Genomic DNA, 22284 nt, shown 5'->3' on the forward strand with positions numbered 1-22284 from the left:
ACGGTGACGCACGACTCTGTAACCAGAGCATTTAGTCTTTGCTGCACAATTTTGCCTAAACAATAGTGCCTTTAAGACAGGTTCATTTTGTCTGAGACCAGACAATATATCAGCTGTTCTCTCTTGGGTTTTTTTTAGACACTGATCCTGGCAACAGTGTCTTGCTCATTTCTCATTTCTGCCACTTAGTAAAATTATTTTGCCTACAGTTTTCTTGTCTTTTCCTCCTCAGGGACAGATCAGTGTACAGGCTCTGTTCTCACTTCTGTTGACCCTTTTTTGTCCTAGCAATCCAGCATTTCAGAGGTTGATCTCCCCCCCCAGTACTTCCTGTTTTCTCAACTCACAGGAGATAGTTTGTTGTCCATTTTCTCTTCTTCCTTTGTTCTCCAGGTTGTTGACTCTGTAGTGCATGTACTGTGTGCTGACTAACAACACAATTGCTGTCAGATTTCTGAAACTAAATTGGTTCTTTGTTAGGTTCTTTAAAGTCTCGTAGATGTGACAAAATAGAAGCAACCTCTCGTCTACATTAAGAAGCGAGGGAGAGAGCTGAGTTCCTCACAGAACAGGAAAGGGCACACGAGACAGTGAGTTGTCTGAGGTTATTTGTGAGTTCTGTGGCAATGTCCCATGTTGGTACCCTCAGCATGTGGCTCTGTATCTCAATATGTCCTGCAAGGAAACAAAACAAGAGGCAGAGCCCTGCTCTTCTCCCCTGGTGAAGACCAGCTCCAGGCACTGGTCTGTACCAAGGCAGAGCTGAGGGTGCTGTGAGCCTGGAGGCTGGCAGTGTATCCCACTGCCTTCCTATTGCTTCTACTGTTCCTCCTGGCATGGGGCCTGGAAAGGAACGTGTTCACGTTGTGGATGTGGGCATCTTGTAGCCAGGTACCCGTTTGAGGTGGCAGTTGCTGTCGAGGAGCAGCAGTTTGCTGCTGTCTGTGCACACATGGAATGCTCTTTATGGTTGCAAAATCAGCTGGAATTTGTCAATACTGGGAGTGGGGCACATTGTTTCATGGGCCCATTGAAATTCCAGCACAGAATTGCAAGGCTCTGTGGCTCTATACGAAGCAAGCATGGAGACTTCCCATCTTCTGTCTGCTCTCCAAGCTGGAGGGTCCCGAGCTGTCTCTGCCTCGGTGCTGTGTCTGTGTATCAGACGCAGCTCAGGCACAGTGCTGTGTCAGTGCAGCTGGATTTGCCTCCTCACTGGCTGTCTCAGTGTCCTCTTGGAGGCTCACCAGGGTGTGTGTCCTAGTGCCCACCTGGCCTTGTTTGTAATGACTGGGAATAAAGGCAGGTGGAGGAGCTGTTAAGGTTTTCTTGGGAATCTTCTGGCCTTGGATACTGCTTCTCTGATGTCCTCCCCATTTCTCAGCCTGCTTTGCTGCTTATAGAACGTATAACAATGCAGCTGTCATTTTGTGCCTCATAAAAATCCTCAATTAATGTACTTTGGTTTTCCTTAAAGCCTGAAGTTGTTGTAAATAGAAAGTAGGGGTGTCAGACAGTAGTAAGCTTCCTCCAGCAGCAGAGTAAATGTTGATGGGCTGTTTTGAGAACAAGATTTTTTTGCAAAGCTTTTATGCCATAAATCTGATGTGTGTGTGGCACAAGGAATCTATTTTGGGTCCTGTTGTTGTCCTCTTTGTCTTCCCTTGCTTTTTTGTTTGTTTACTTGTTTCTGTGCCTTTTGATGGTTTCTTATTTTTGGTGCCTTCTTTGACCTGATACAGGATTGCATTAGTGTCAGCTGCTGCTCTGGGAGTTGGTACTTTTGTAGGGATTTGCATCAGGACCTCAGGCTGCTTTAGAAACACCCACTGAGCAATGGAGGTGCTTCCCTTTCACAGGAGCTGGTGCTCCGCATGTTCTGGAGAGAGATCTTGAGATGGGGGTACCTTGATATGTTGGGAACAGAAGTGGCTTGGCTCATGTCTGCTTATATCAAAAAAATTGAGTCCTTTTGCATCAGTGACTTGCAAATGTGCTCCCAGGTTCTTCAGACAAGGCATCTGTGGTGGTAGGGAGAAGCTCAGTGGTTTGTCCTAATGAAAATTCACAGGAAACAGGAATGAAGCCCAGGCCTGGGACTACTACTAGTTGTTCTAACTAGGATTTGTGGCATGGGTACAGTGTGATTTCCAAAACTAGAACGGTCCCTGCTGGCTCAAGCATTCTCCTATACAGTGACTGAGGATGGAGTGACCTGGATGCCACCACCTTGGGGAGCTTTAGTCCCCTGCTGAGCCCAGTGTCTTTAGTTGGTAGTTGCAGACTCTCTGCAGGAGGCTGTGGACAACTGCAGGGGAGCTGTAAATAGTTCCCCAAACACCTTTATTTTTTCATTTAGGTTTTAAGAGGATGGTGAACTGTTTTCTCTGTTGTAACATGAAGTCAGGCAAGAAGGAATCTCCACTGCTTCACCACTCTGGAGCAGATGATTATTATTTGAGTGCTGAAGCGTTAAATGCTGAATCCCCATTTAAACAGTTTAAAAATATCAGACCATTGTGGTAGCTGAGAAGACAACAGATCCTGTGTGTGTATCTTGTTTGGCTTTGTGCACATAGGTGTCATTTCTCCCCTGACCTATTTAAGAATAGCATTTGTACATTTGTTCTCCTTGTCTTCCCACCCTGCTGCTCTGAAGCCAAGGTCTAGCTGGCAACTGGAAATAAATAAGTGCATGCAGTGACTGCTCCATTTCCCCCTGTGACTGCTCCAGATCCATAATTCCCCCAAGGTAGATGGGCCATTACACACGATAAGATCACTAACGTAGCAGGTGAATATTAGATATATGAAGTTAGTCAGCTGTAAATAAAAGGCCTGGCAAAGAATAAAAGGCAAAATGTTGTCCCTGAGGAAGTGAATGGGGATATGAATGCCTTCTTGCCCTAGTGCCCTAAAGAGCTGATGCAGAATCTGGACTGTATCCACCTCCCAGGTAAAAGGCATGTGGCAGCCTAGGCTTCCTCCTTTCCTTACTTGGAGGCAGGAGCTGACTCCTTCCAGGCATGCCTTGGGAAGTTGGGTACAGCAAATTTTCTCATGTGGTGTTGGTCTCTGTCTCTACCTGTGGCATTTGGAAGCCTTAAGTCCATCCCATGCTCTCCTGGTTAGAGATCTTTATCCAGCCCCCCAGTAGCAGAGCTGGGGACATCCAGCAGACTCCCCGTTCTTTATTTCTCCTTCTTGGAGTGTGATTTGTCTCCCAGCTCTGCCTGGCAATCCTGGGGTGGCCTCGAGTTAAGTCTTTTGAATGTCAGATACATCCTTCTCCTCTGACACAGAGGTTTAGTGTTATTTACTACAGCAAGTTTCTCAGCTAAGGATTGCAAAGACAAAATGAGCTAAAAGGTGACTGGAAGGTGCTAGAAAATTACAACTGTCTATAACTTTCAACTACTGCATTATACTGCTGCTTCCTTGTCTCTTGCAGAGCTCTGTGGTGATTGTTGGCTTGGACTGCGTTGAGTTTAGTGGGGCACAGGCCAGTGCTTCAGCAGCACGTAGTTGTGGTCAGCACAGGGTACCCTTCTCCCTCTTGCTGCCTTCCTGGAGGGCTGCACACATGTGTCTGGAGGCAAAACCAGCTCTTGGTCTGCCCGTGGGGACCATTGCTGGGAAAAGGGCCACGGACATTTCTTTGGTGAGCTTTGGAGTGGTGCTGGGCTGGGGGTTCACCTGGTCGTGTTTATCATGGCACATCTTCTGTGAGTATGTCAAGCAGAGAATAAACTGTGCAAGAGCAGAGAAAGCACTGACACCTGCAGAGAATATGAGGACCAGGGAAACTGGTCCTTTATTCTTTTTTCCCCCTCTTTCTTCTTCTAAACTTTGTTTGGTTCTTTTTAATGTAAACAAAATGAAAACATAATAGGCAAGGTGCCAAGTGGTTTATTAAAAGCAGCCCTAGTGCACCAGCTGGAGTTCAGTAGAAGTTTAGGGTGCTCAGAAAATATGAATTTAAGGACTTTTTTATATATATAAGTTTTATTATGGAAGTCCAAGCAAGAAGAGGCTTCCTTTGATACTGAATAATGATGGGAGCAACCTTACATCTGTTGCACTCTTAAGTGTTCCTGTAAGGAGCAGGCCTGGGTTTGGGTTTTCTGGACCTCTTTGGGGCTTTGCTGTTCTCCAGCTGAACTGATAAAATTAGTGGGGTTGAGACATTGCTGAGACAGTGCCATGATTCTGTCTTGTACCCGAAAAAGGCAATATCTGAAGAGCCCAGACCCTTTTACTCTGTACCTGGGTTGACTGGTCAACTAAGTGAGCCACAGGTGTTCAAAGGTCCAACATGGGTTACAGAGCCTTCCTGTGGCCAAGGGATTGCTGCCTGTCAGGTGAGTTGGGGTCAGACTGGTCCACTTTAATGGTCAGTAGCTTGCAATTGGCTTCTCATACTTGATCTTGGACAGTGCTTCAGGATTGACTTCAGTTGCCAGCTCAAATTAGAACTCAAACCATTTGTCTTGGCTGGTTTTAATCTGAATTAAGGTCTCGAAATTTTTAGTGTGGCAGTCATGATGTTGGTGTCTCCAATAAGTAGCTTTTCTTTGTTTACATTTGAGTCCTCCTAGAGAACAAAAGTGAACCTCAGGCTTAAGCTCTCATCTAGAAATAATAAAGTCCATATGGAGAATTAGTTCATTCTATCTGCAATGGTTTAAATCCACATTTCGTTTCACACAGGCTCTGTCGTGTGTGGACAAGGGCATGGAATACAGTACTGTGAAATGAGGGATATTTGAGAAGCACAGTTGATTTTGAGACATCTTTTTCAGCTTTGTGGAGCCCTTCAGCTGTCTAAATAAAAAGCAAACAGGGAGTGGGTAAGGGGTTTTTGTTTTCCTCTTGCATATAAATACCTTTTCTTGATACTTTTTCATTGTTTCTTATCTATCCCAGTTAAGTGTTTTCCATTACCTTAAAAGAAAAAAAAAAAGGCTGTAGTGTCCTTCACTTTTTTCTCCTTTAGCTCTTCTTGGAGTGTCCATCGCTCTGTCAGTCTCAACATGTCTCCAGATTCAGTAGCTTAGAGCACAACCTTTTTGTTTCAAACCATGATTCAAAAACACATGACAGAAATACCAGTGTAGCTGTCTGGGATTGGGTATGAGTGGGTGGAGGTGCTGGTGGCTCTTCCCAAGGCAATCAGGATGGTGGAAGCTCTCCCCTCACTCTCTCTGGGTGGCAGAAGTGTCCTCGTGATCCAGCTGGTTTTCCTGCATGATCATGGTGTGCCGTGTCCATATCTTTGCCATATGAAGTTAAGTCACTTTTCCTATCAAAAATAGTTACCAGTTTCCAGGCCATCTCCTGATGCTGTGATGCTGTGAACTGCTCACTTAATGTAACCCGTGGGAATAAACTTCCTTTCCTTGCTAGTCTGTGATGAGATGTATTAATGAATGCCTGGATGAGGTTTCATCGAGAAAGCTGTTTCACTCTCCCACACCCTCTGTACACACACTTCTTCCCCTCCCAGGTCATGTAACCATCCCAAAGCTCAAGTGGTTTATTAAGTGGCCAGGACTCCAGCATGAGCACAGTTTGAATGGACTGTGTTTGTTTTGATGTGATCAAAAAACACCCACAAAGAAAATATGTTGGGCTCAGGGTGTTCTCTAGGGCTCAGCGGGGTGGAGAAGAATTCTTCAGTTTTTCTTTCACAGTGTCCCACAGCTATGCTGAAGCCCCAGCATCGTTGTTCACATTAAGCACTGCAACCTTTAATATAATATAATGTGCAGCCCTTAAATATACACCTAACTTTAAACACCACTGGCTTTACTATGCAAAAATAATTCCATGTTTTGCTTTTTGGGACCACAGCCTGAACAGCCATGGCTCTGTATGGAGACGGAAAGGGAGAAGTGCTCTGTTAAAACCTGGGCAAGTCCCAATACTTGTTGCACTTGGAAAAGTGAACCTGTGTGAGGAGCTGTGAAACTTTTGTAGTGGGAGCAGGCACGGGGCACTGGGAGTCTGCAGAGCAGCAGCGAGTTTGACCGTGTGGGAAGAGACGTGTAAAGCGGGTGGGCTGAAGGGTGTTGGGAGATGAAAGTCAGATGCATTTTGTGAAGTGTTGCCTGTGGTTGCACTGGCAGTTTGCAGAGAAAGAGTTGGAGAGTTGTGGAAAGAAATGTAGTTAAATAGGTAGGCTACGCTTGTGAGGAGGGGAGATGGATCCTCAAAGGCCATGGACTTAGAAATGCTGTCAAATGTAAATTAAGCAGGGGGGAAAAAATATGTTTGCAGGTTATTTCCATCAGTTGTGACAAGGTCCACTGTTTTGGTCCATTCCCAGCTCTTAGCAATTTAACTGAGTGACTTGAGGTCCAGACAAAGGACATAATAATTTAAATTAGAAGAAATATTTAGTCAAAACCATTAAATTCACAGCTTCTGTGCAAACATCCCTTCTGTATTTGTTTTTTAGGCACTGTTGCTGCAAGTGCACAGTCGAGAGGGAATTTTGAACCAGTATTAGTAAGTCACTATGTAAAACTCTTAATGCCGCAGTTCCTAACAGAAGCTTGTTTATCCCATCTCAAAATGGATGTTTCATTCCAAGTACTTGTGACCCAGGTAGTTTTACTTGGATCCAACCTGAATTCAAAATATCCCCTCCACACAGAGAGCTTCTTATGAACAGCTAGTTCAGAGGCCAAAAGTCACTTGTAGCAAGTACAGAGGATAACTTCTGAATAAATGAATATATTGGCGGAAATCATAAGCTGCTTACAGGGTGTTTGCAAACAGGAACAGAGTACATTCATCAAAGAAATTACTCAGTTTGAATAATTTGTTCAGCTCAGAGCATGTTTACCTGCCTGTGAGGGGAATGGGGAAGTTTAATTGGCAAATGTTTGTATTGTGCTTTGAGACGGTTGTATGAAAGGGAAGCGTTCTTGATGTTTCTGGGGTTATAATTCCTTCTGTAGTTTGTGTGAATGCCTCCTTTTTTCAGGGTTGTATAAAGAAGGGATGCAGTTGTTGTTTGCAACATGTGCACGTGGGAGAGGTCGCAGAAAAAGATGTCTTTAGTCCCCAGGGCACCCTGGGTGGGTCTACCCTGCCTGCAGAGCCAGCCCCACACACCCACCCACCCATGATCTGCAGGCAGCCAGGGGTGGAAGCAGCTGGGCACAGACTGTCCTAGGGTGTTATGGACCCTGAGTACCCATCTGCTTCAGCTGATGTTGGACGTGGCCCTTTTTTATCAAAAAGGCCTCAGTATTTTATTTTAGCCTAACCAGGTTTTGCAGAGTAAAGCATCTTGCATGAAAGCAGTGAAGCTGTGTTTGCATCTGTTCTGTCCAACTCACTGGCTACTCTTTAGAGGAACTGTAAGAAAACTGCAAGTAAATGTGCAGATGTAGAAAAGCACATACAGGTCTGAACTGGGCAGAAAAGTACTCTATAAATACCTTAACAAACAGAGTGTCTCATTACTCAAAATCTAGAGAGAATCCTTCTCAGTTACATCACCATTGATTTTTGGAAATGGATGAGTGTCACTGGGAGCAAAATTTGGCCCATACAACTAAGTAATAAATATCTTTTTTCAGGAAGTATATTTATAAACAAAGAGTGAGTCTTGTATCTTCAAGTTACATTTGCAAAGCTACTGCCTGAAAATTGGCATGGTTCCTTCCAGTCAAGGGATCTTGGGAGACAGTTTTGCTGCATCACAAGCTGCAATAGTATCTCTGAGGCTTTGAAAATGAGCACCAGTGTCTCTGCAAACAGGATACTGTTTGTGAGTTCTAATTGGAACCAGTCATGTCTGAATGCTGCAGACTTTGAAATAAGGGGCTAACTTAAGAAAGCTATTCAAGGTCTATCCACAGTGTTTCCCAGATACACAGGGGTGAAGAGCTTACTGAGATCAAGGCCCAGCGTGAAATTCTGCTCTGAACTTGAACTGAATTGAACAAATTTTGTGTGTGTTGTTTTGAAGACATTTGGGTGCTTCAGATATCTTCCTTCCTCTCCTCCCTAGCTTGGCAGGAACTAGATGCAAAAATATTATAAGACAGGCTTTTGCAAAGGGGGAATTGAGTCATAGAGAAGCTGAATGCCATATGTTTAAAGTCAGTGTTTGTCTTCACACTTAAAACTGGTGATTGGAAGAGGTGGGGGGGAAGGGAAGGGACAATGGATCATCTTGTAGAACTCTGTGATAGTTGTGTAGAAGCAACTGACCTGGCTGAGAACTTAATTTTAGCTTCTGCCACTTGGCTGGAAGCTCTAGCTAACACATTCAAATACACTCTTGTATTTTGGTGCAACAGTCTGTCTCTTTAAATGCTTCCTTAAAGCCAATAGGCATTGAAAAGAATTTGCTCTGGAAGGAGGTGGTAGTTGTGCAACTTCACACTTTTAAAAGGGTTACCAGCACTACCTTGGTTGCACTCATGGGGTCCTTGAGGACTGAGATGAGGAAAATACTGTTGATTGTGTACTCCATCCTCTTGGTGAGCACAGGCTGGCCTCTTCCAAAAGCTGTCCCTGTTGACAGCCTGGGTGGCTCCCACAGCCCTGGTGGGTGCTCTGGCAGCTCTGTTGTTGCAGTGCTCTGAACCCAGGCACAGTGTTCCACAGGTCTGTGTGCAGGATTTGCCAGGATCTCATCTCCACTGCAGAATTATTCTGCAATCTCACTTCTGCTTTTAAAAATTTACTTTCTAGCACTCAGGCCTGCAGGAAAAGTCTGAAAACTGTGACAGGAGTGTAAACCAATGCCATACTGGCTCCCTGAGCTTAGAAAGGGCTAGGGAACATTTGCTCAGAGTCCTTGGAACTGCTCCATACCCTCCAGTCAGAGTCCTGTGGGTTTGGGGCATGGGCTGTGTCACTTCAGCATTGTTCTAGAATTTGTGGTTCTGTCACAAGTGGCAAGTGGAGGCTGTTTTTGTCTTGTTGAGGGGTTTGTTTTCAATAGCTTCTTGGGAGAAGGTCTTCAGGGGATTATGTGCTTCTTGAGGTACTGCATAGAAACTTGGATCAACAAGGATTCAGAGACTTGGGAATTCATCTTGCACCTAAGAAATGGAAGTTTTGTGACCATATCTCTCCAGGGCAGAATGCAAACATCAACACCTTGCATGTCGAGCTGAGACAGGGTTACAGAGAGCAGGGTTGCCTGGGAGCCTGCCAGGAGGTGTAGGAAAAACTCATGAAACCAAGGTATGTTTTGAGTGGAGAGACCTGTGTCTCTGCGAACAGGAGACGAGGTATGAAAGGATAAGGTAGCAGATATTATTTCTGGGAGGCAGGAATTGGTAGCATTATTAAAAAAACCCCAAACAAACCACCCACCCACCCTCCCCCCCCTTCAACCTCTCCCCCCTAAGCAACAACAACAAAAGGCTAAAGAAAAAAGAGAAAGAACACCAGAATTTGACTAACTGAATATATGGATATGCTGTAATAATTTGCAATAGACAGAAGGTGGTTTTTGATGGAGTTGCCCTATGCAGAACTAGACTAGTGGGACCAAGGACTTCTTATTAAGATGGGAAAACCTGGCCCCAAGATAGAGTCTAGCTTGGGCTGTTTGCTGTTGACATTTCTCTGCAGTGTAAACTTGAGAGTTTTTTCAGCTGGATATGTCTTGTTGGCCCTCCACTGTTTACAGATTTTCTTTAAGTTCGGGTTGGAGTGAATCAGTACAAAATATTTAAAATCTGAAGTCTTATGTGATAGTGAATGTTCTTTTGTTGTGATGCAGTGGTACATGGAAATCCTCAAAATTAGAATGAATGGAAGAGCAGATGGGCTCTGATCAGGAAAACCATAAATTGTAATTCTCTTGGTGTGTATTATCTTGTGGTTTGCTTTAGTCTTCATTTAGACCAGCTTTAGAAAGTTAATATCAACCGTTAAACCTTTTAGGCTATCTTCCCCCTCTTTTTTTTTTTCTGTTTTAGAAATGAATAAAAGAGCTTTGTACAGTTCTTGAAACTGAGCCTGAAACAGCTCTGAACAAAATATAGTGTTCCTTTCAAAATCTTGGAAATAATTACATCATAGGCAAATTGGGCCAGAAACCGTTAATAGTATTCTTTGTGGAATGAAATCCCATGGGAGGACCTATTTCAGCAAACTGGCATTGTTTACAAATAGATGCAGTGGCAGATACAGTTGTCCCATTCTGAGGGACAGCTGAGACTGTGCCCCATAATGGACTTCACAGAATAAACCGCCTTGCTTTTGATAAGAAGCCGAAAACGTGCCCTGGTGCTCCTGTGGTCGGCCTCACGCCAGCAGTCTCGGGAGTGAAGCCTGATTTTGGCACTGGAAAGCTATTTGTAGGTGGGTTAAAGAGAAGATAAAAGCCTCTGCTCTGTGAGAATTGCTGGAGAGACAGGGAGACATATCCAGGTGTCTCTGCTGGGCTTCAAAGGCTGAGAACTCCATCACCCATCTCTGTGCAAAAGTACCTGAACATCATGGGCTGTCCCTTCCCCAGGATAACACACAGAGCACGAGTGGTTCTCCCTGTTACCTTACAGTAGTTTTCATCACTGGCTATTACACCTTCCTTCCTTCCTTACTAGAAAACCTTCTGCATTTCAGGATGGAAATCACAAAGATTAGTAATATTAACTGTTTGACCTAAATCTGCGAAAGCATTTAGTTCTTTAGGTAAATAGGCTAGTCTGTACTTGAAAACTAGATTGGCACAAGCCCTAGCCTGGGCACGGTTATAGCTGTTCCTGGGTGATATAAAGCACATTAGTGCTTCCATATGTGCTTCCATAGGAATGTGGGCTGTGTCCCTCCACTGCCAGAGCAGCTCTTTACCTGGACAGCTGGGCTGTGTGGGTACAGCCCTCTCGTGGGGACCAGGTACATCCTGGGGACCGTGGTTTTCTGTGAGGGGTCCCTTGTGCTTTCCCAGGTGGTGTGGTCCTCTCTGAGAACTGTCTCCAGTTCATGACTCCATTAGTTGGGAGTGTGTAATCTTTTCCACACTTCTGTGCCTGAAGGCAAAGCTCTAGGGAGCAACACCTGGTCGGTGGCTGCCGGTGGTTCAGTGTGCAGGTGGAGGTGAGCACCTCCTGTGGGAGCAGACCCGTGTGGTAGCAGGACAGAATGAGACTTGGATTGTTTTCAGGATATGAACATTTTCCAGCTTTGGCTGATTTTAAGGTAAACACATACTCATTTTTATGTGCAAGAAAGTTTTTTAATTCATACTTCAAAACAAGTTTCCTTTGAGAAGATCGTTCCTTTTGAAGCCCTAAGCTCTCAAAACATAGCAGGGAGGGAACAGAGTTTTAATGCTTGTTACCCATATCCCCTCAACACGCACTTTGTTTCTTACCTCATAAAAATGATTGACTACAATGCCAGGTAGTTTCAGTAAATCATTTAAATTTTACTTTGGAAGTCTGTTTTAGAAGAAAATTTGGATTGTAAAGAACTACAGGGAAAAAGTTATAAGCAAATACTTAAAAAGCCTGTAACAGGGATAATACAGTGGTTTTTAGGAATTGGCCACTGAATTTATTTATAGTTACCAGCAGTAACTTTATTCAGACCAAACCTCTTAACAGAGACGTTTTCTTATTCCACCAGAAGGCTTTTCTCACCCCCTTTCCCCCCCAGCCCACCAGCCTTGGCATCCTCCCCTCACAGGCCTGTTGTGTGTTCTGCTTTGCAGGAGGCTGTGAGGGCTGCTGAAGATGTCCGATAGTCTGGATATTGAAGAGAAACCTCCAGCCCCACCGTTGAGAATGAACAGCAACAACCGCGATTCTTCAGCACTGAACCACAGCTCGAAACCGCTTCCCATGGCCCCCGAGGAGAAGAACAAGAAAGCCAGGCTGCGCTCCATCTTTCCAGGAGGAGGGGATAAAAGTAAAGTATCAGCAGTGCAGATGGGGGGGCTCCATCTCTGTGCTTTCTGCTGGTTGTTGGTTGTGGTGTTTACTTTCTGCCACTGTTTTCTTTCTGTTTCAGTTGCAGACCGTGGTACCAAAGCCTTCTGTTCCAATTGCTCTAGAAACATATTTCAAAAGAGGAGGAGGTGTTCAGTCAGTTACTTTCTTGTCTCTGGAAAGCCACTAAAATGTGCCCACATTGTGCAACTTGCCTTTTAAAAATAACTTTATAGTTAAACTGGGGAATCCTTTCCTTTGGATTTTGCTTTACATTAGCAGTAAAAACAGATGAGGTTGTGTACTTCTGGAAGTACATTTGCAGAAGTGAGAGGGCAGCATGCCTGACACTTTGAGGGTTTTTTAGAGCATTTCATTCCAGTAAGAGGAGCAAGGCTCTTCCTTCTTGTTGCTTTTGCAGTGAGAGTGGACACAGAATGGCTTGGTTTAAAACCTGCTAACTGTGATTACAGCAAGAGAGTCTTTTAAACGTGGAGCGAACAGCATTCCAGTTGCATTATTTGAAATGCATTTGCAGAAAGGAGGGGGGTTGTTTTTTTTGAGTTAGTGTATTGACAGAATGAAGAGAAGGGATCTTCTTTTTTTCTAATGCCATGGGAACTGATGGGCTGCACCCACAAATGCTGAAGGAGCTGGCTGATGTCACTGCAAGGCCACTCTTATTATCTTGGAAAGGTTGGGGTGACTGGGGGATGTTCCTGATGGCAGAAAAGCAAATATCCTGTCTACCTTTAAGAAGGAGGATCTGGGGAAATGCAGCCAGTCAGCCTCACCTTGGTCCTCGGGAAAGTAGTAGAGCAAATCCTCCTGGAAATCATTTCCACACAAATGAAGGATAAGAATGCGATCAGGAATAGTCAGCATGGATTTACAGAGGAGAATTCATGCTGAGCTACACTGACAGCCTTTTACCTTGAGATGACAGGCTTGGTGGTGAAGGCAGAGCAGTTCTGCTTTAGTAAGGTGTTCAGCAGAGCCTCCCACAGCACCCTCACAGACAAACTGATGAAGTACAGTCTAGATAAGTGTGTAGTGAGGTGGACTGAAAACTGGCTGAAATGCTGAGCTCAGAGGTTGTGGTCAGCAGTGCGAAATCCAGGTGGATTTCAAGAGGAATTCTACCTTCAATGTGGGTCACTGTCCCTTCGAGGAGAACTCAGAACTGTGGAGCTGTGGTCATTCCCTTGGAGCTCCAGCTCACTTGTGCTGCTCAGCTGCTGCGTTCATGAGTCTTTCCCCCAGGTTGTGTGGAGCAGTTGGAGGTAGCCTGGCATTCAGAACTCCTCACAGGCAGTGCAAGGCACAGTGTCAGCCCCACTCCTGCCCTCAGCCACAGGCAGTCCTGCAGACCCCTCTCATGGGAAGGCTGTGACTGGATGGGCCCATTCCTCAGGCAGACCTGGCCCGGTTCACTCTGCAGTGTGTTCCCCCAAATGTCCCTTTCTGAGAACAAAATTAATTTTCCATTGATTCTTTTTAAAGGTCAAAATGAAAACCTCTCCTGGCTTTTTTAATTTCTGGAAAGACTCGGGTCACTTCTTCCCCTGAGTGCTAGCAGGATGGTATTATCCCTCTCTGAGGGAGCATTTCTTAAATAGGAGGTGCTATGTGAAATGCATGCAGAAAAGGGGAGATCCAGAAAAAATCCCTCCTGGAAGTGATCACTGACATTAAAAATGTAATTAACTACCAGTCAGAGCAGTCTTAGGAAACATACAAGTGTTGTGATTTTAAATGTGACTGTGAGGAAAAATAAGGTAAGATTTATAGCTTAATTTTGTTGGGTGAAATAATAAATGGAGGAAGTTTAGCTTGACTGGCCAAACCCCTTGAGGTGGTTTCATTGCAGGGTTGGTTTGTGGGTCATGGTATCAGCTGGTCTGTGTGTGCTTCACAGACTCTCTGACATATTTTTGAGAGTCCTGCTTATAAAACAGAAGGTGACTGATACGGCTGCTCTCATCTAGTGCAGTGCTTTGCAGCATCACAGTGTTATATTAATAGTTCACCACCGGTAGAAGTAAACAGAACGTGAAGAAAACACCATGGCAGGGTGTTTCTGCCTGAACCTGCAGGGACTTTGTTGTCTTTCCTTTGCTCACCAGACAGGAGGGATGCGAGGATGGATGTGGTACGGTGCGTTCCCTCCAAGGTGGTTGTGTGCCAGGACTGCTGTGCCTGGACACCGGGAATCTTTGCAGTCACTCCCCTGCTGGACTGCAGCATTTTCAATTATTTTGGCAAGCCACTGATGGCTCTGTGGGGCCCTTCTGTGCATCTACAGTTGATATAAGCCGTGTAGGCAGTACTGTCCTGCTCCTTCCCAGAGCACCTGACCTCATGCTCCTTTCTAATCTCTGGGGTAAGGTATCCCATTTCCTGAGGGCAGGAAGCCAAGGCAGACAATTGAAATGAATCTCCAGTGCCACACAGGCAATCCTTGTGGAACAAGGAGCTGAACCTGTTTCCTCATAGCCCGTACTGAAGCTGTGAAATTGGCCTTCCTATCTCAGAGCTAATGATGGTGATGGGAGCCACAATGCAGTTCACAGCATTAGTGCTTCCTTTCAGCAGAGGTGTTACCTCAGCAGAATTGAGAGCAGAAAGTAATGACTTTCTGTGTGTTGTATCACTTGTTTGATCCAGCCTTGTTCTTCTTTCATGAAATATCTGTAATTGCTGTGAAATAAATTAATACTGTGTGTGGACTGGTGGCTCCATGAAGGCCTGAAGAAATCTGAGGGAAGCTGGCCCACCACAGCTCAGATGCCTCTTTCAGCTGCAGAGGTCCATCCATGTTAAGGTTGCTGGGTGAATGGTATCACTTCCGTTGAAGCTGCTTTACACTTGGTTGCAGGTGGGTGCAGAGTCTGGCCTTTAGGCATCTGGTTGGCTGCTGTACAGAAAAACAAGAAAAGAGAGAAGGAGGAAAACTCAGCAGGGTAAAGATAAATGGAGGAAAAGAAAATGACAAGGCTGCTGGGGTGGGACAGGAGGAACAGAGCAGGAAGGAAAATGAGAGGATGGCATGAGGGAGAATGGAAGGATGAGGGATGGGAGGAAGGAACAGAATGAGCTGAAGAGGAGGTGAGCAAACAGGAGGGCGTAAGCATGAGGTCAAACCCTTCCTCTGTCTCTGGAGAAAAGCTGCCACTTAGCTGAGTCACATTTTTCTCCCAAACAACTTCTCTTTTAACATAATGGTGATGATGATGGTGATGCAGACTGTGGGAGACAGAACAATCTTTCCTTGTTCTATTTTAATCTGTAATAGGTGCTGAGGTGGTGTGGAGGCCTTCCTGGCTAAATGCTGTGCAGCAGGAGGGTATTGTGAGGGGCATTTGCAAGAAAATCAAGGGGTTTGTCCAGTACAAACCCCTTGAATCCAGTCAGTCAGTGCTTCAAAGAAGTCATGCCTTTTTGTATCATTTTGCCAGTGTGTATGAAATAGAAGTGATTTGATTTGCAGGGCCCAGACAGAAGTGTCAAAGTTTTTAGACTGGGGAGAAGTGAGGGTGTTGTAAAGAGATGCTTGATTCTGTATTTCATTTATAGTTTATCAGCATTTGGACCATAGGTGTTGTATCACAGTCTGGTAGGCAGAGGTCCATGAAGCAGATGAGCCATATCTTGGGGAATGAGCTGGAACACTTTTCCTCCTGCAGGAGAATCCTAGAATGGACAAGTGCTGCTTTTCATGGAATGTTTTCTGTAATCCCTTATTTCACTTCTAGATTTGACTGTTGCTGTGAACTGAATTTGATAATTCTTTAAATCTAATTTTCACTACATTTGCTTGCAAATGATGAGGTAGTAGAAACCAGTGTTGTTATCTGCATAGAGATGACATCTTCTAACTGGCAACATCTGTCCTGAAAATTAAACATCAACTTAGCAATAAAAGAAGGGGAAAAGCCTTTGCGTTTGTGTTTGAGATATTGCTGCCATCTTTACTGAATGCTAAATGAACGTTGGGTAGGGGTGTGCAGCACAGAGAAAAGGTGACAATTATTTAAGGAGGATAAATGCAGCAGTGCAGAGAAAGTACTAGAAACATTCAAAATACTCTGGAGGAAGAGCAGAGCATCTTCCACCTAAAGGAGGCTGTAAGGCAGAATAAGAAAGATGTGCTAAGACAGGCCTCATGGAGGTACTGCCTGTGAGCAAAGACAGACATGGGCTGGGAGCGGTGCTGATACACAGTGAGTTCTGCCTTTGGATGAGACCCCTGGGTGAACTTACAGAGCTGGCAAACATAATACTAAAACACTGAAGGAAAGTGAAGGCAGCTTCTCTCAGCCTTTATTCCACTCATTCTTTATCAGGGTCAGTAAAACTGGGCTGAAGTGACACTTGTCAGCTGTCAGAAGCGCAGGAGATGGATGAGCACGTTACTTTCAAAAGGTGGTAGAGGGAGAGAGAGATGAGAAGCATATGCAGGCTGACTGACTTCCAGGCCTGTCTGCTTCAGTAAGACACTCCACACTCTGGGAATACTGGTGGAATGATTTAAAAACAACAAATTTCTGGAGACTCATAAAGCCTGTTTTATGATTATATGTCTTAGTTAATTGAGAGCTCAAATGAAGCTTTTCCAGCAGCATATGTGGGATCCTGTTGCTGTGCAGATTCTGTGTTTTCTAATACAGAGCTGCTGCTTCAGCCTTTTACTTGGCAGAGTCATCACCTCCTGAGCTGCCAGTTTTCACAGAACCTCTAGGAACCTGGTTGTCTTAAAAACCTCTCCTCTCTAATTTGGCTGATTTTGAAACGGGTTCAAACCACGTCGGAGGAAAAAAGATCCAAACACATGTGTATCCCATGTGATTTACTTCCACAGAAACCCACAGAGTGTAGTTAACAAACAGAAGTTAGTTGCTAGATATGAAATCTCAGTGAAAAGAAGAACTGATAATAGAAATCCTACTGGTTAGAGATAGCCTAAGAAGGCTACTTCATGAGCAACTTGCTTTGGCAGCAATTACAGTGGCTGAAAGAAAAACAAAACAAAATAGCACCTTCTAGACCTTCCCCAACAGGAGTTGACCTGCTGGTGTTGTATTAGCTTGGATCTGTTTGTCAAGTTAGATGGATGTTAATTGATTTGTTTTCCACTTTTAAAATACTATTTTGAGCACGCTGATTGTGAGAAGTTTTAAATGAAAAGCTGTACAGAAAATAAGTGCTTGTTAACATTTTGCCTCTAGCCAACAAGAAGAAAGAGAAAGAACGTCCTGAGATCTCTCTTCCTTCAGACTTTGAACATACCATTCATGTGGGATTTGATGCCGTCACTGGAGAATTCACAGTAAGTAACTGCTGTATTTCATACTTAGCAGAGCTTCTAGTTTCTTGATGGTAAAATAACCTCCTATTGGCAGAAACATCAGATGACAGCACCCAGGCTGTGAAGAAAGAGACTTTTCTTTGTTGGGCTTAGGATCTGGAGTGTTTAACTTGTGATTCAGGCTGCTTTTTTTTTTTTTCCTCCAAGGATTGTCAGCAGAGTGTCTGTGGAAAATGAAAACTAGGAAGGACGTAGGTGTATGCTTTTATCAGTCCCCCAAGCTGCTACAAGAGTTGGTTTTTCAGTGTCTTTGGAAAAGCATAAAAAGCCCCCACACACGTGCATAGTAGACAACCAGCCTCAAAATGCAAAGTCCATGTGCTCTGCAGGCAGCCCTTGGAGATACCCAGAAAGCAGCAGCATTATGGAAGTCCATTCATTGTAGTTTAATTTCTTTAAAATATGTTTTCACTTGAGATGATCAAACACGTTTCTAGCCTTCGTGTACTAATGAAATAGCTGTCAGCTACTTGTATCTTGACAAAGTGCATGAAGTGTTGGGAAAAATGAGTCTGATAGAAGCTCTCTGAAGTGTGCAGGGGGTTTCAGAGCATTTTTTCTCAGAGTACTAGTTAGGTGCAGAACCCATTAATCCCTTAAAGCTGAGATGGCAGTGAGCTTATGTGTGGTTGAGCTGTGGAGGTGAGAGGAAGCATTAGCAACTCTCTCTGTGCCACCTGTAGTGCCCTGTGAGCTGAGTGGTCAGACTGTGTAATCACCCTGTGTCAAATTGTGAATGAAGTGTGGTAGTGCTGACTGGCTGCATACACCAAACAGGATGGGACAAATCATTTGCCTGGACAAAGGACTGGCCAATTTCCAGAATTTGAATCCTAAACATGATTTTTTAAATGATTTTTTTCTTTTGATTGCCACTTTTTTTTTTTTTTTTTTGCAAAGACGTTTCAGAAAGCTGGAAACTTTCTGTATCCTACAGTAGCAGTAGCAACAGTAGTAATAACAGTAGAAGAGAAAAAGACACATTTAATGACAGCACGTCTTCAAAGGGGTAGTGAAATTGAATTATCCTTAGTAATTAGGAAATACAGCTACATTTAAAATAAGTGAACTAGTTAATTAGCCTTTTTAAAATAGGTGTCATATATAAAATCTTATTTCAAAATTTATTCTGTGCCAAACCCTAGGGGTTGACTAAATGCTGATTTAAAAAGCCCAGATGCGGTCATTTTTGATCAGAAACTTAACATAAAGCTTTTAAAATTGTTTTTTCTGTTCTGTCTGTCCTGGCTTTTCCCTTTTTTTCCTCTTTTTCTCTCCCTGTAGCCACTTTATTGTTCAGGTTAATCTTCTGTGCCATTCTCCTTATCTTTGTATCATATTATATGTTATGTTACTTTCTGCTTTTGTTTTCTCCCTTTTGTGTTTGCATCACTTCTTCCTGTCTGTCTTTGCCTTTCCTCCTTCCCTTCTCTCCCCACTAAACGTTCAGCTCTTCTTATTCTGTATCTGTTCTTCCTTCCAGCCTTCTGCCTTTAATTCTACCCTGTGCTTCAGACCTTTTCCTTCTGGCTCTGTGCAAACACGATGGGTCACAGTTGTGTTCTCCATAGTCTGACTTGTGGTGAGGGTCCCAGTTGGTTCATGTCACTGCCAGCTGGAACAAAAAGGAGGGATGTCAAGCTTAATGCACTTTGGTTCTGAGCACCAACACTCTCTATCAGTATTTCAGGGATCACGGTTTGGATCATTTTGAATGTTGTTATTATCATCCTGTGTGTCAAAACATGATGATATCATCAGAGCTTTTTGCTTTAGCATCAGAGATTTTTGCTTTTTTATTTTTTTAATTTGTGTCAGATGCCACCAGCACAGGTCCTGCCCTTTTATAGAGCACAGCAGTTCTACGTGACTAAATATATCCAGCTTTGTTGCTGTAGCACAGTTCCTTTTTAATATCTTTTCCCCTTTCCAAACAGTGCAAGATTAGATGGCTGCTATTTTGCAACCACACAGTATTTCTGCAATAGCACTGAAGTGTGGAAGTGCAGTGCTGCAGTCTGAGAGGGCTCTAACCAATTCAAAACGAACCAAAGGGACAGGTGACTTCCCCTGTGCAGCTTGCCAGCGACAGGGCTTATGCTGCAGTCCTTAGGGGAGTCAAATATCAGTGAAAAGGGAGTTTTTGCATCATTAAGAACTGACTGTCAGTCCCAGCTAATCCCAGATTACATTAGGCTTGTTTGATTTGTCCCAACCTGGATAGAACCCGTGTATCAGCTGGGTAGTCATGTGGTAAGTAGGTCCTGCTGAAGGGACTTCCACTAGCCATGTCATGGATAAATATTCCCACTGTCTAGTGATCACTCTGTCTGTCTCTTTCAAAAGTTTGGAAGTGCCATGGAAGTGTTGGATAAATGTACAAATGTATGGGTTGGGGTTTTTTGTTTGTTTCTAATTCCTGCAGCTGTCATGCCAGTCATGCCTGCTCTCCTGGTTATGTGCAACCCACTGGGCCATTCTCTGACACCCAACCATCACCCCCAGCTGCATCCCCTGACTGTTGGTAGTTGCATCCCAATGCACAGTTGCATGGGCTCCTGAGTTCTGGCTTTCAGGCTTGAGCACCAGGCTGTGCTGTCCATCATGAACAGATGTTATGTCTCCATTTCACTATGCTTGGAGCAACCACATTTGCTAAGAAGTAGGGCTCTTAAAGCAGAGAATAAAATTGGTTGGAAACTGTTGGGTGGGAGCATGCTGCTAGAGCTTTATGTTCCTTTATTTGAAGAAACAGTTGCATTTTATGAATGGAGGATGGAGTGTGGTTAGCAGGGCTTTGGGGAGTGTTTTTTGTAAGGCATGCATGTTTTTGAAGCCGTTTCCTCATCCCCAATCTAGAAGAAAACGTGGTCACCCACCAAACTTTTAAAGCTTCAAGATTATGACATTAGTAAGTGGGAAAAGTTGTGGCTGTAGATCCAAAGAAGTTGCACATTCCTAATCTAATCAAGAATTTCTTTACAATTGTCTTGATTTTCAGTCTGACACGTATAGATCATTTGAGTTGTGGCCATACACAATCTCCCAGATTTCACAATCTGACTGGCTGCTCTCTCCGCTGCACTTTGGGGACTCATGCACTGGCCAATGGTGATCTCAGGGCTGCAGAACCCCCAAGCTTGGAAAAAACTTGTATAGAGCCATTCAAAAGTGTTAACCTGGCTTCAAAACTAGGCCAACAGCAAAAGCCCAATAGTTTTTGGTTTGGTTTTTTTTTTAGTTGAGACAGGAAATCACAAGTAATTTTTTCAGTCACTTGCCATTAATTCTCAGGAATGTATTTTTATGAGGGAGAGAAAAACTGGTTTAAAAGCAAGAGGAGGGGGAATGATGCTTCCAAACTTTGCAATGGTTGTGGTTTTTCTGTTTTCCTAAGCCTGCCTTCCTGTAGCCTGTCCACCGCCAGATCTATTTGGTGTCCGCCTCATAACTCCCATTTTAGATGGGACTTGCCCATTTTGGCCCATTGGTTTCCTCCTCCTACCATCTTCTGAGTTGTCCCACATTCTGTTTTAACTTTCTTTTCTTTCTTTATTTACGTCCATTGCAGCCAGATCTCTATGGCTCACAGATGTGCCCAGGGAAGCTCCCAGAGGTGCGTCACAGGCCCCAAATGCTTCTTTGAGATGTCATAGCACTGCAGCAGCAGGTTGATGTGTGTGCAGTAGATTTGTTGCTTGGCTTTTCCCACTCTTTTTTTCATCAATCCTAAACTTTGGAGGCCCATGTCACACATTGTTTTGTGGAGAATTTCTGAGGAAGAAGCCGTATGAAAGTAGATTGGGGTGGCACCAAGGCTAAGGTGTCGTTTTTCTTCAGTGAGCCCTACAATTCACTGGTCGCTGTCAGCTGTGCAGTAAAGGGGGGAAATGACAGGCTGTCAAATTTAGGGAACTATCCTGGGTAACTAAAGCAAGTTTTTATAAATAGAATTCCAGTGTAGAGCTGCGGCTTTCAGCGATTGGATCAATTTTCAAATGCCACCCTCACCCATAAGATGTCCAAGAATTCATCCAAGGCTTTGGGACTCTCAGCCTGTTTTCCAAATCCCTGGTTTCTGTACGTTTGCAGTAGAAAACTTAGAGGCATCCTTTGCAGCAGTGGGACACCTCAGTGTCATGCTTTTGAGAGCTGAAAGACGGATTCTTTACCCCGCAGTGTTCCCTGGTATGCTGAAAATGAACTGTATCAGGGTGGGGTTCACCTTGTAATCAGACAGCAGAGATCATTTCAGCAAAATGTGTTTGCATTCCCAAGCATGAAAAGTCCAGTGTAAAGCTCCTAAAAGACACTGTGTTGTCCACCAATAGAGAATAATTGTCTTGTTATGTCTGCACTGAATCACCAGGCAAACAAGCTAAGCCTTAAATCATTACTCCATGGAACAGCAGAGTTGATTTCCAAAGGAGTTTCATGCACTTTTTTTCCTCTCACAGTCATTACTTTCTTTTCTTTTTAAAGTTGGGTCCTGGTTTTATCTAGATGTTGATAGAGAAGAGAATGATTGCATCTAATTTTAGTTGTGAGGTGTCAGTCAAAAATTCTGCAAGTAAATTTGTGCTACAGGGAACGTGGGATCTTGGTAAAGATCTGTGAGGCTGTGGATTTTAAATACTCTAAACCCACTTTTTTTTCCACTTGACAACTACAGGGCATTCCAGAGCAGTGGGCCAGGCTACTACAGACCTCCAACATAACAAAACTGGAGCAGAAGAAGAACCCACAGGCTGTTCTAGATGTTCTCAAATTTTATGATTCCAAAGAAACAGTTAACAACCAGAAATACATGAGCTTTACGTCAGGAGGTAAGTTGACTTCTCCCTGTGAAAAAGGAAGGTCAGGCTTCAAAATGAGTCAGAGCAAAATTCAATGTTCAGGTGGTCAAGAAGCAAACTGAACCATTTGTCCTAAAATGAATTCCACATCTCCTCCAAATGTCATTGAAAGGTTGAAACGGTGACTTTTTTTTGTCGCTGGTTTTTA

The 22284-nt window shown here is 43.9% G+C and overlaps 1 protein-coding gene across 7 annotated transcripts in view; it reads left to right on the plus strand.

The window, feature by feature from the left end:
- PAK3 (p21 (RAC1) activated kinase 3) overlaps nucleotides 1-22284 on the plus strand; it is a 127975-nt gene that overhangs the window by 80660 nt on the left and 25031 nt on the right. For 5 of the 7 annotated variants that reach the window (XR_004359683.1, XM_032702438.1, XM_032702434.1 and 2 more), the window contains exons 2-4: nucleotides 11696-11892; nucleotides 17141-17241; nucleotides 21953-22106. Coding sequence is in view for 6 of the 7 variants with exons in the window: in XM_032702438.1 (XP_032558329.1) it covers nucleotides 11718-11892; nucleotides 17141-17241; nucleotides 21953-22106 (430 nt within the window). In the remaining variant the exon portion in view is untranslated. Of the gene's footprint in view, nucleotides 1-3387; nucleotides 3400-10940; nucleotides 11182-11461; nucleotides 11469-11695; nucleotides 11893-17140; nucleotides 17242-21952; nucleotides 22107-22284 lie in introns of those variants that run through there. The other 2 variants (XM_032702437.1, XM_032702435.1) reach the window with 2 other exon arrangements.

This window comes from Chiroxiphia lanceolata, chromosome 14 (genome assembly GCF_009829145.1).
Source record: "Chiroxiphia lanceolata isolate bChiLan1 chromosome 14, bChiLan1.pri, whole genome shotgun sequence".
Lineage (NCBI taxonomy): Eukaryota > Metazoa > Chordata > Aves > Passeriformes > Pipridae > Chiroxiphia > Chiroxiphia lanceolata.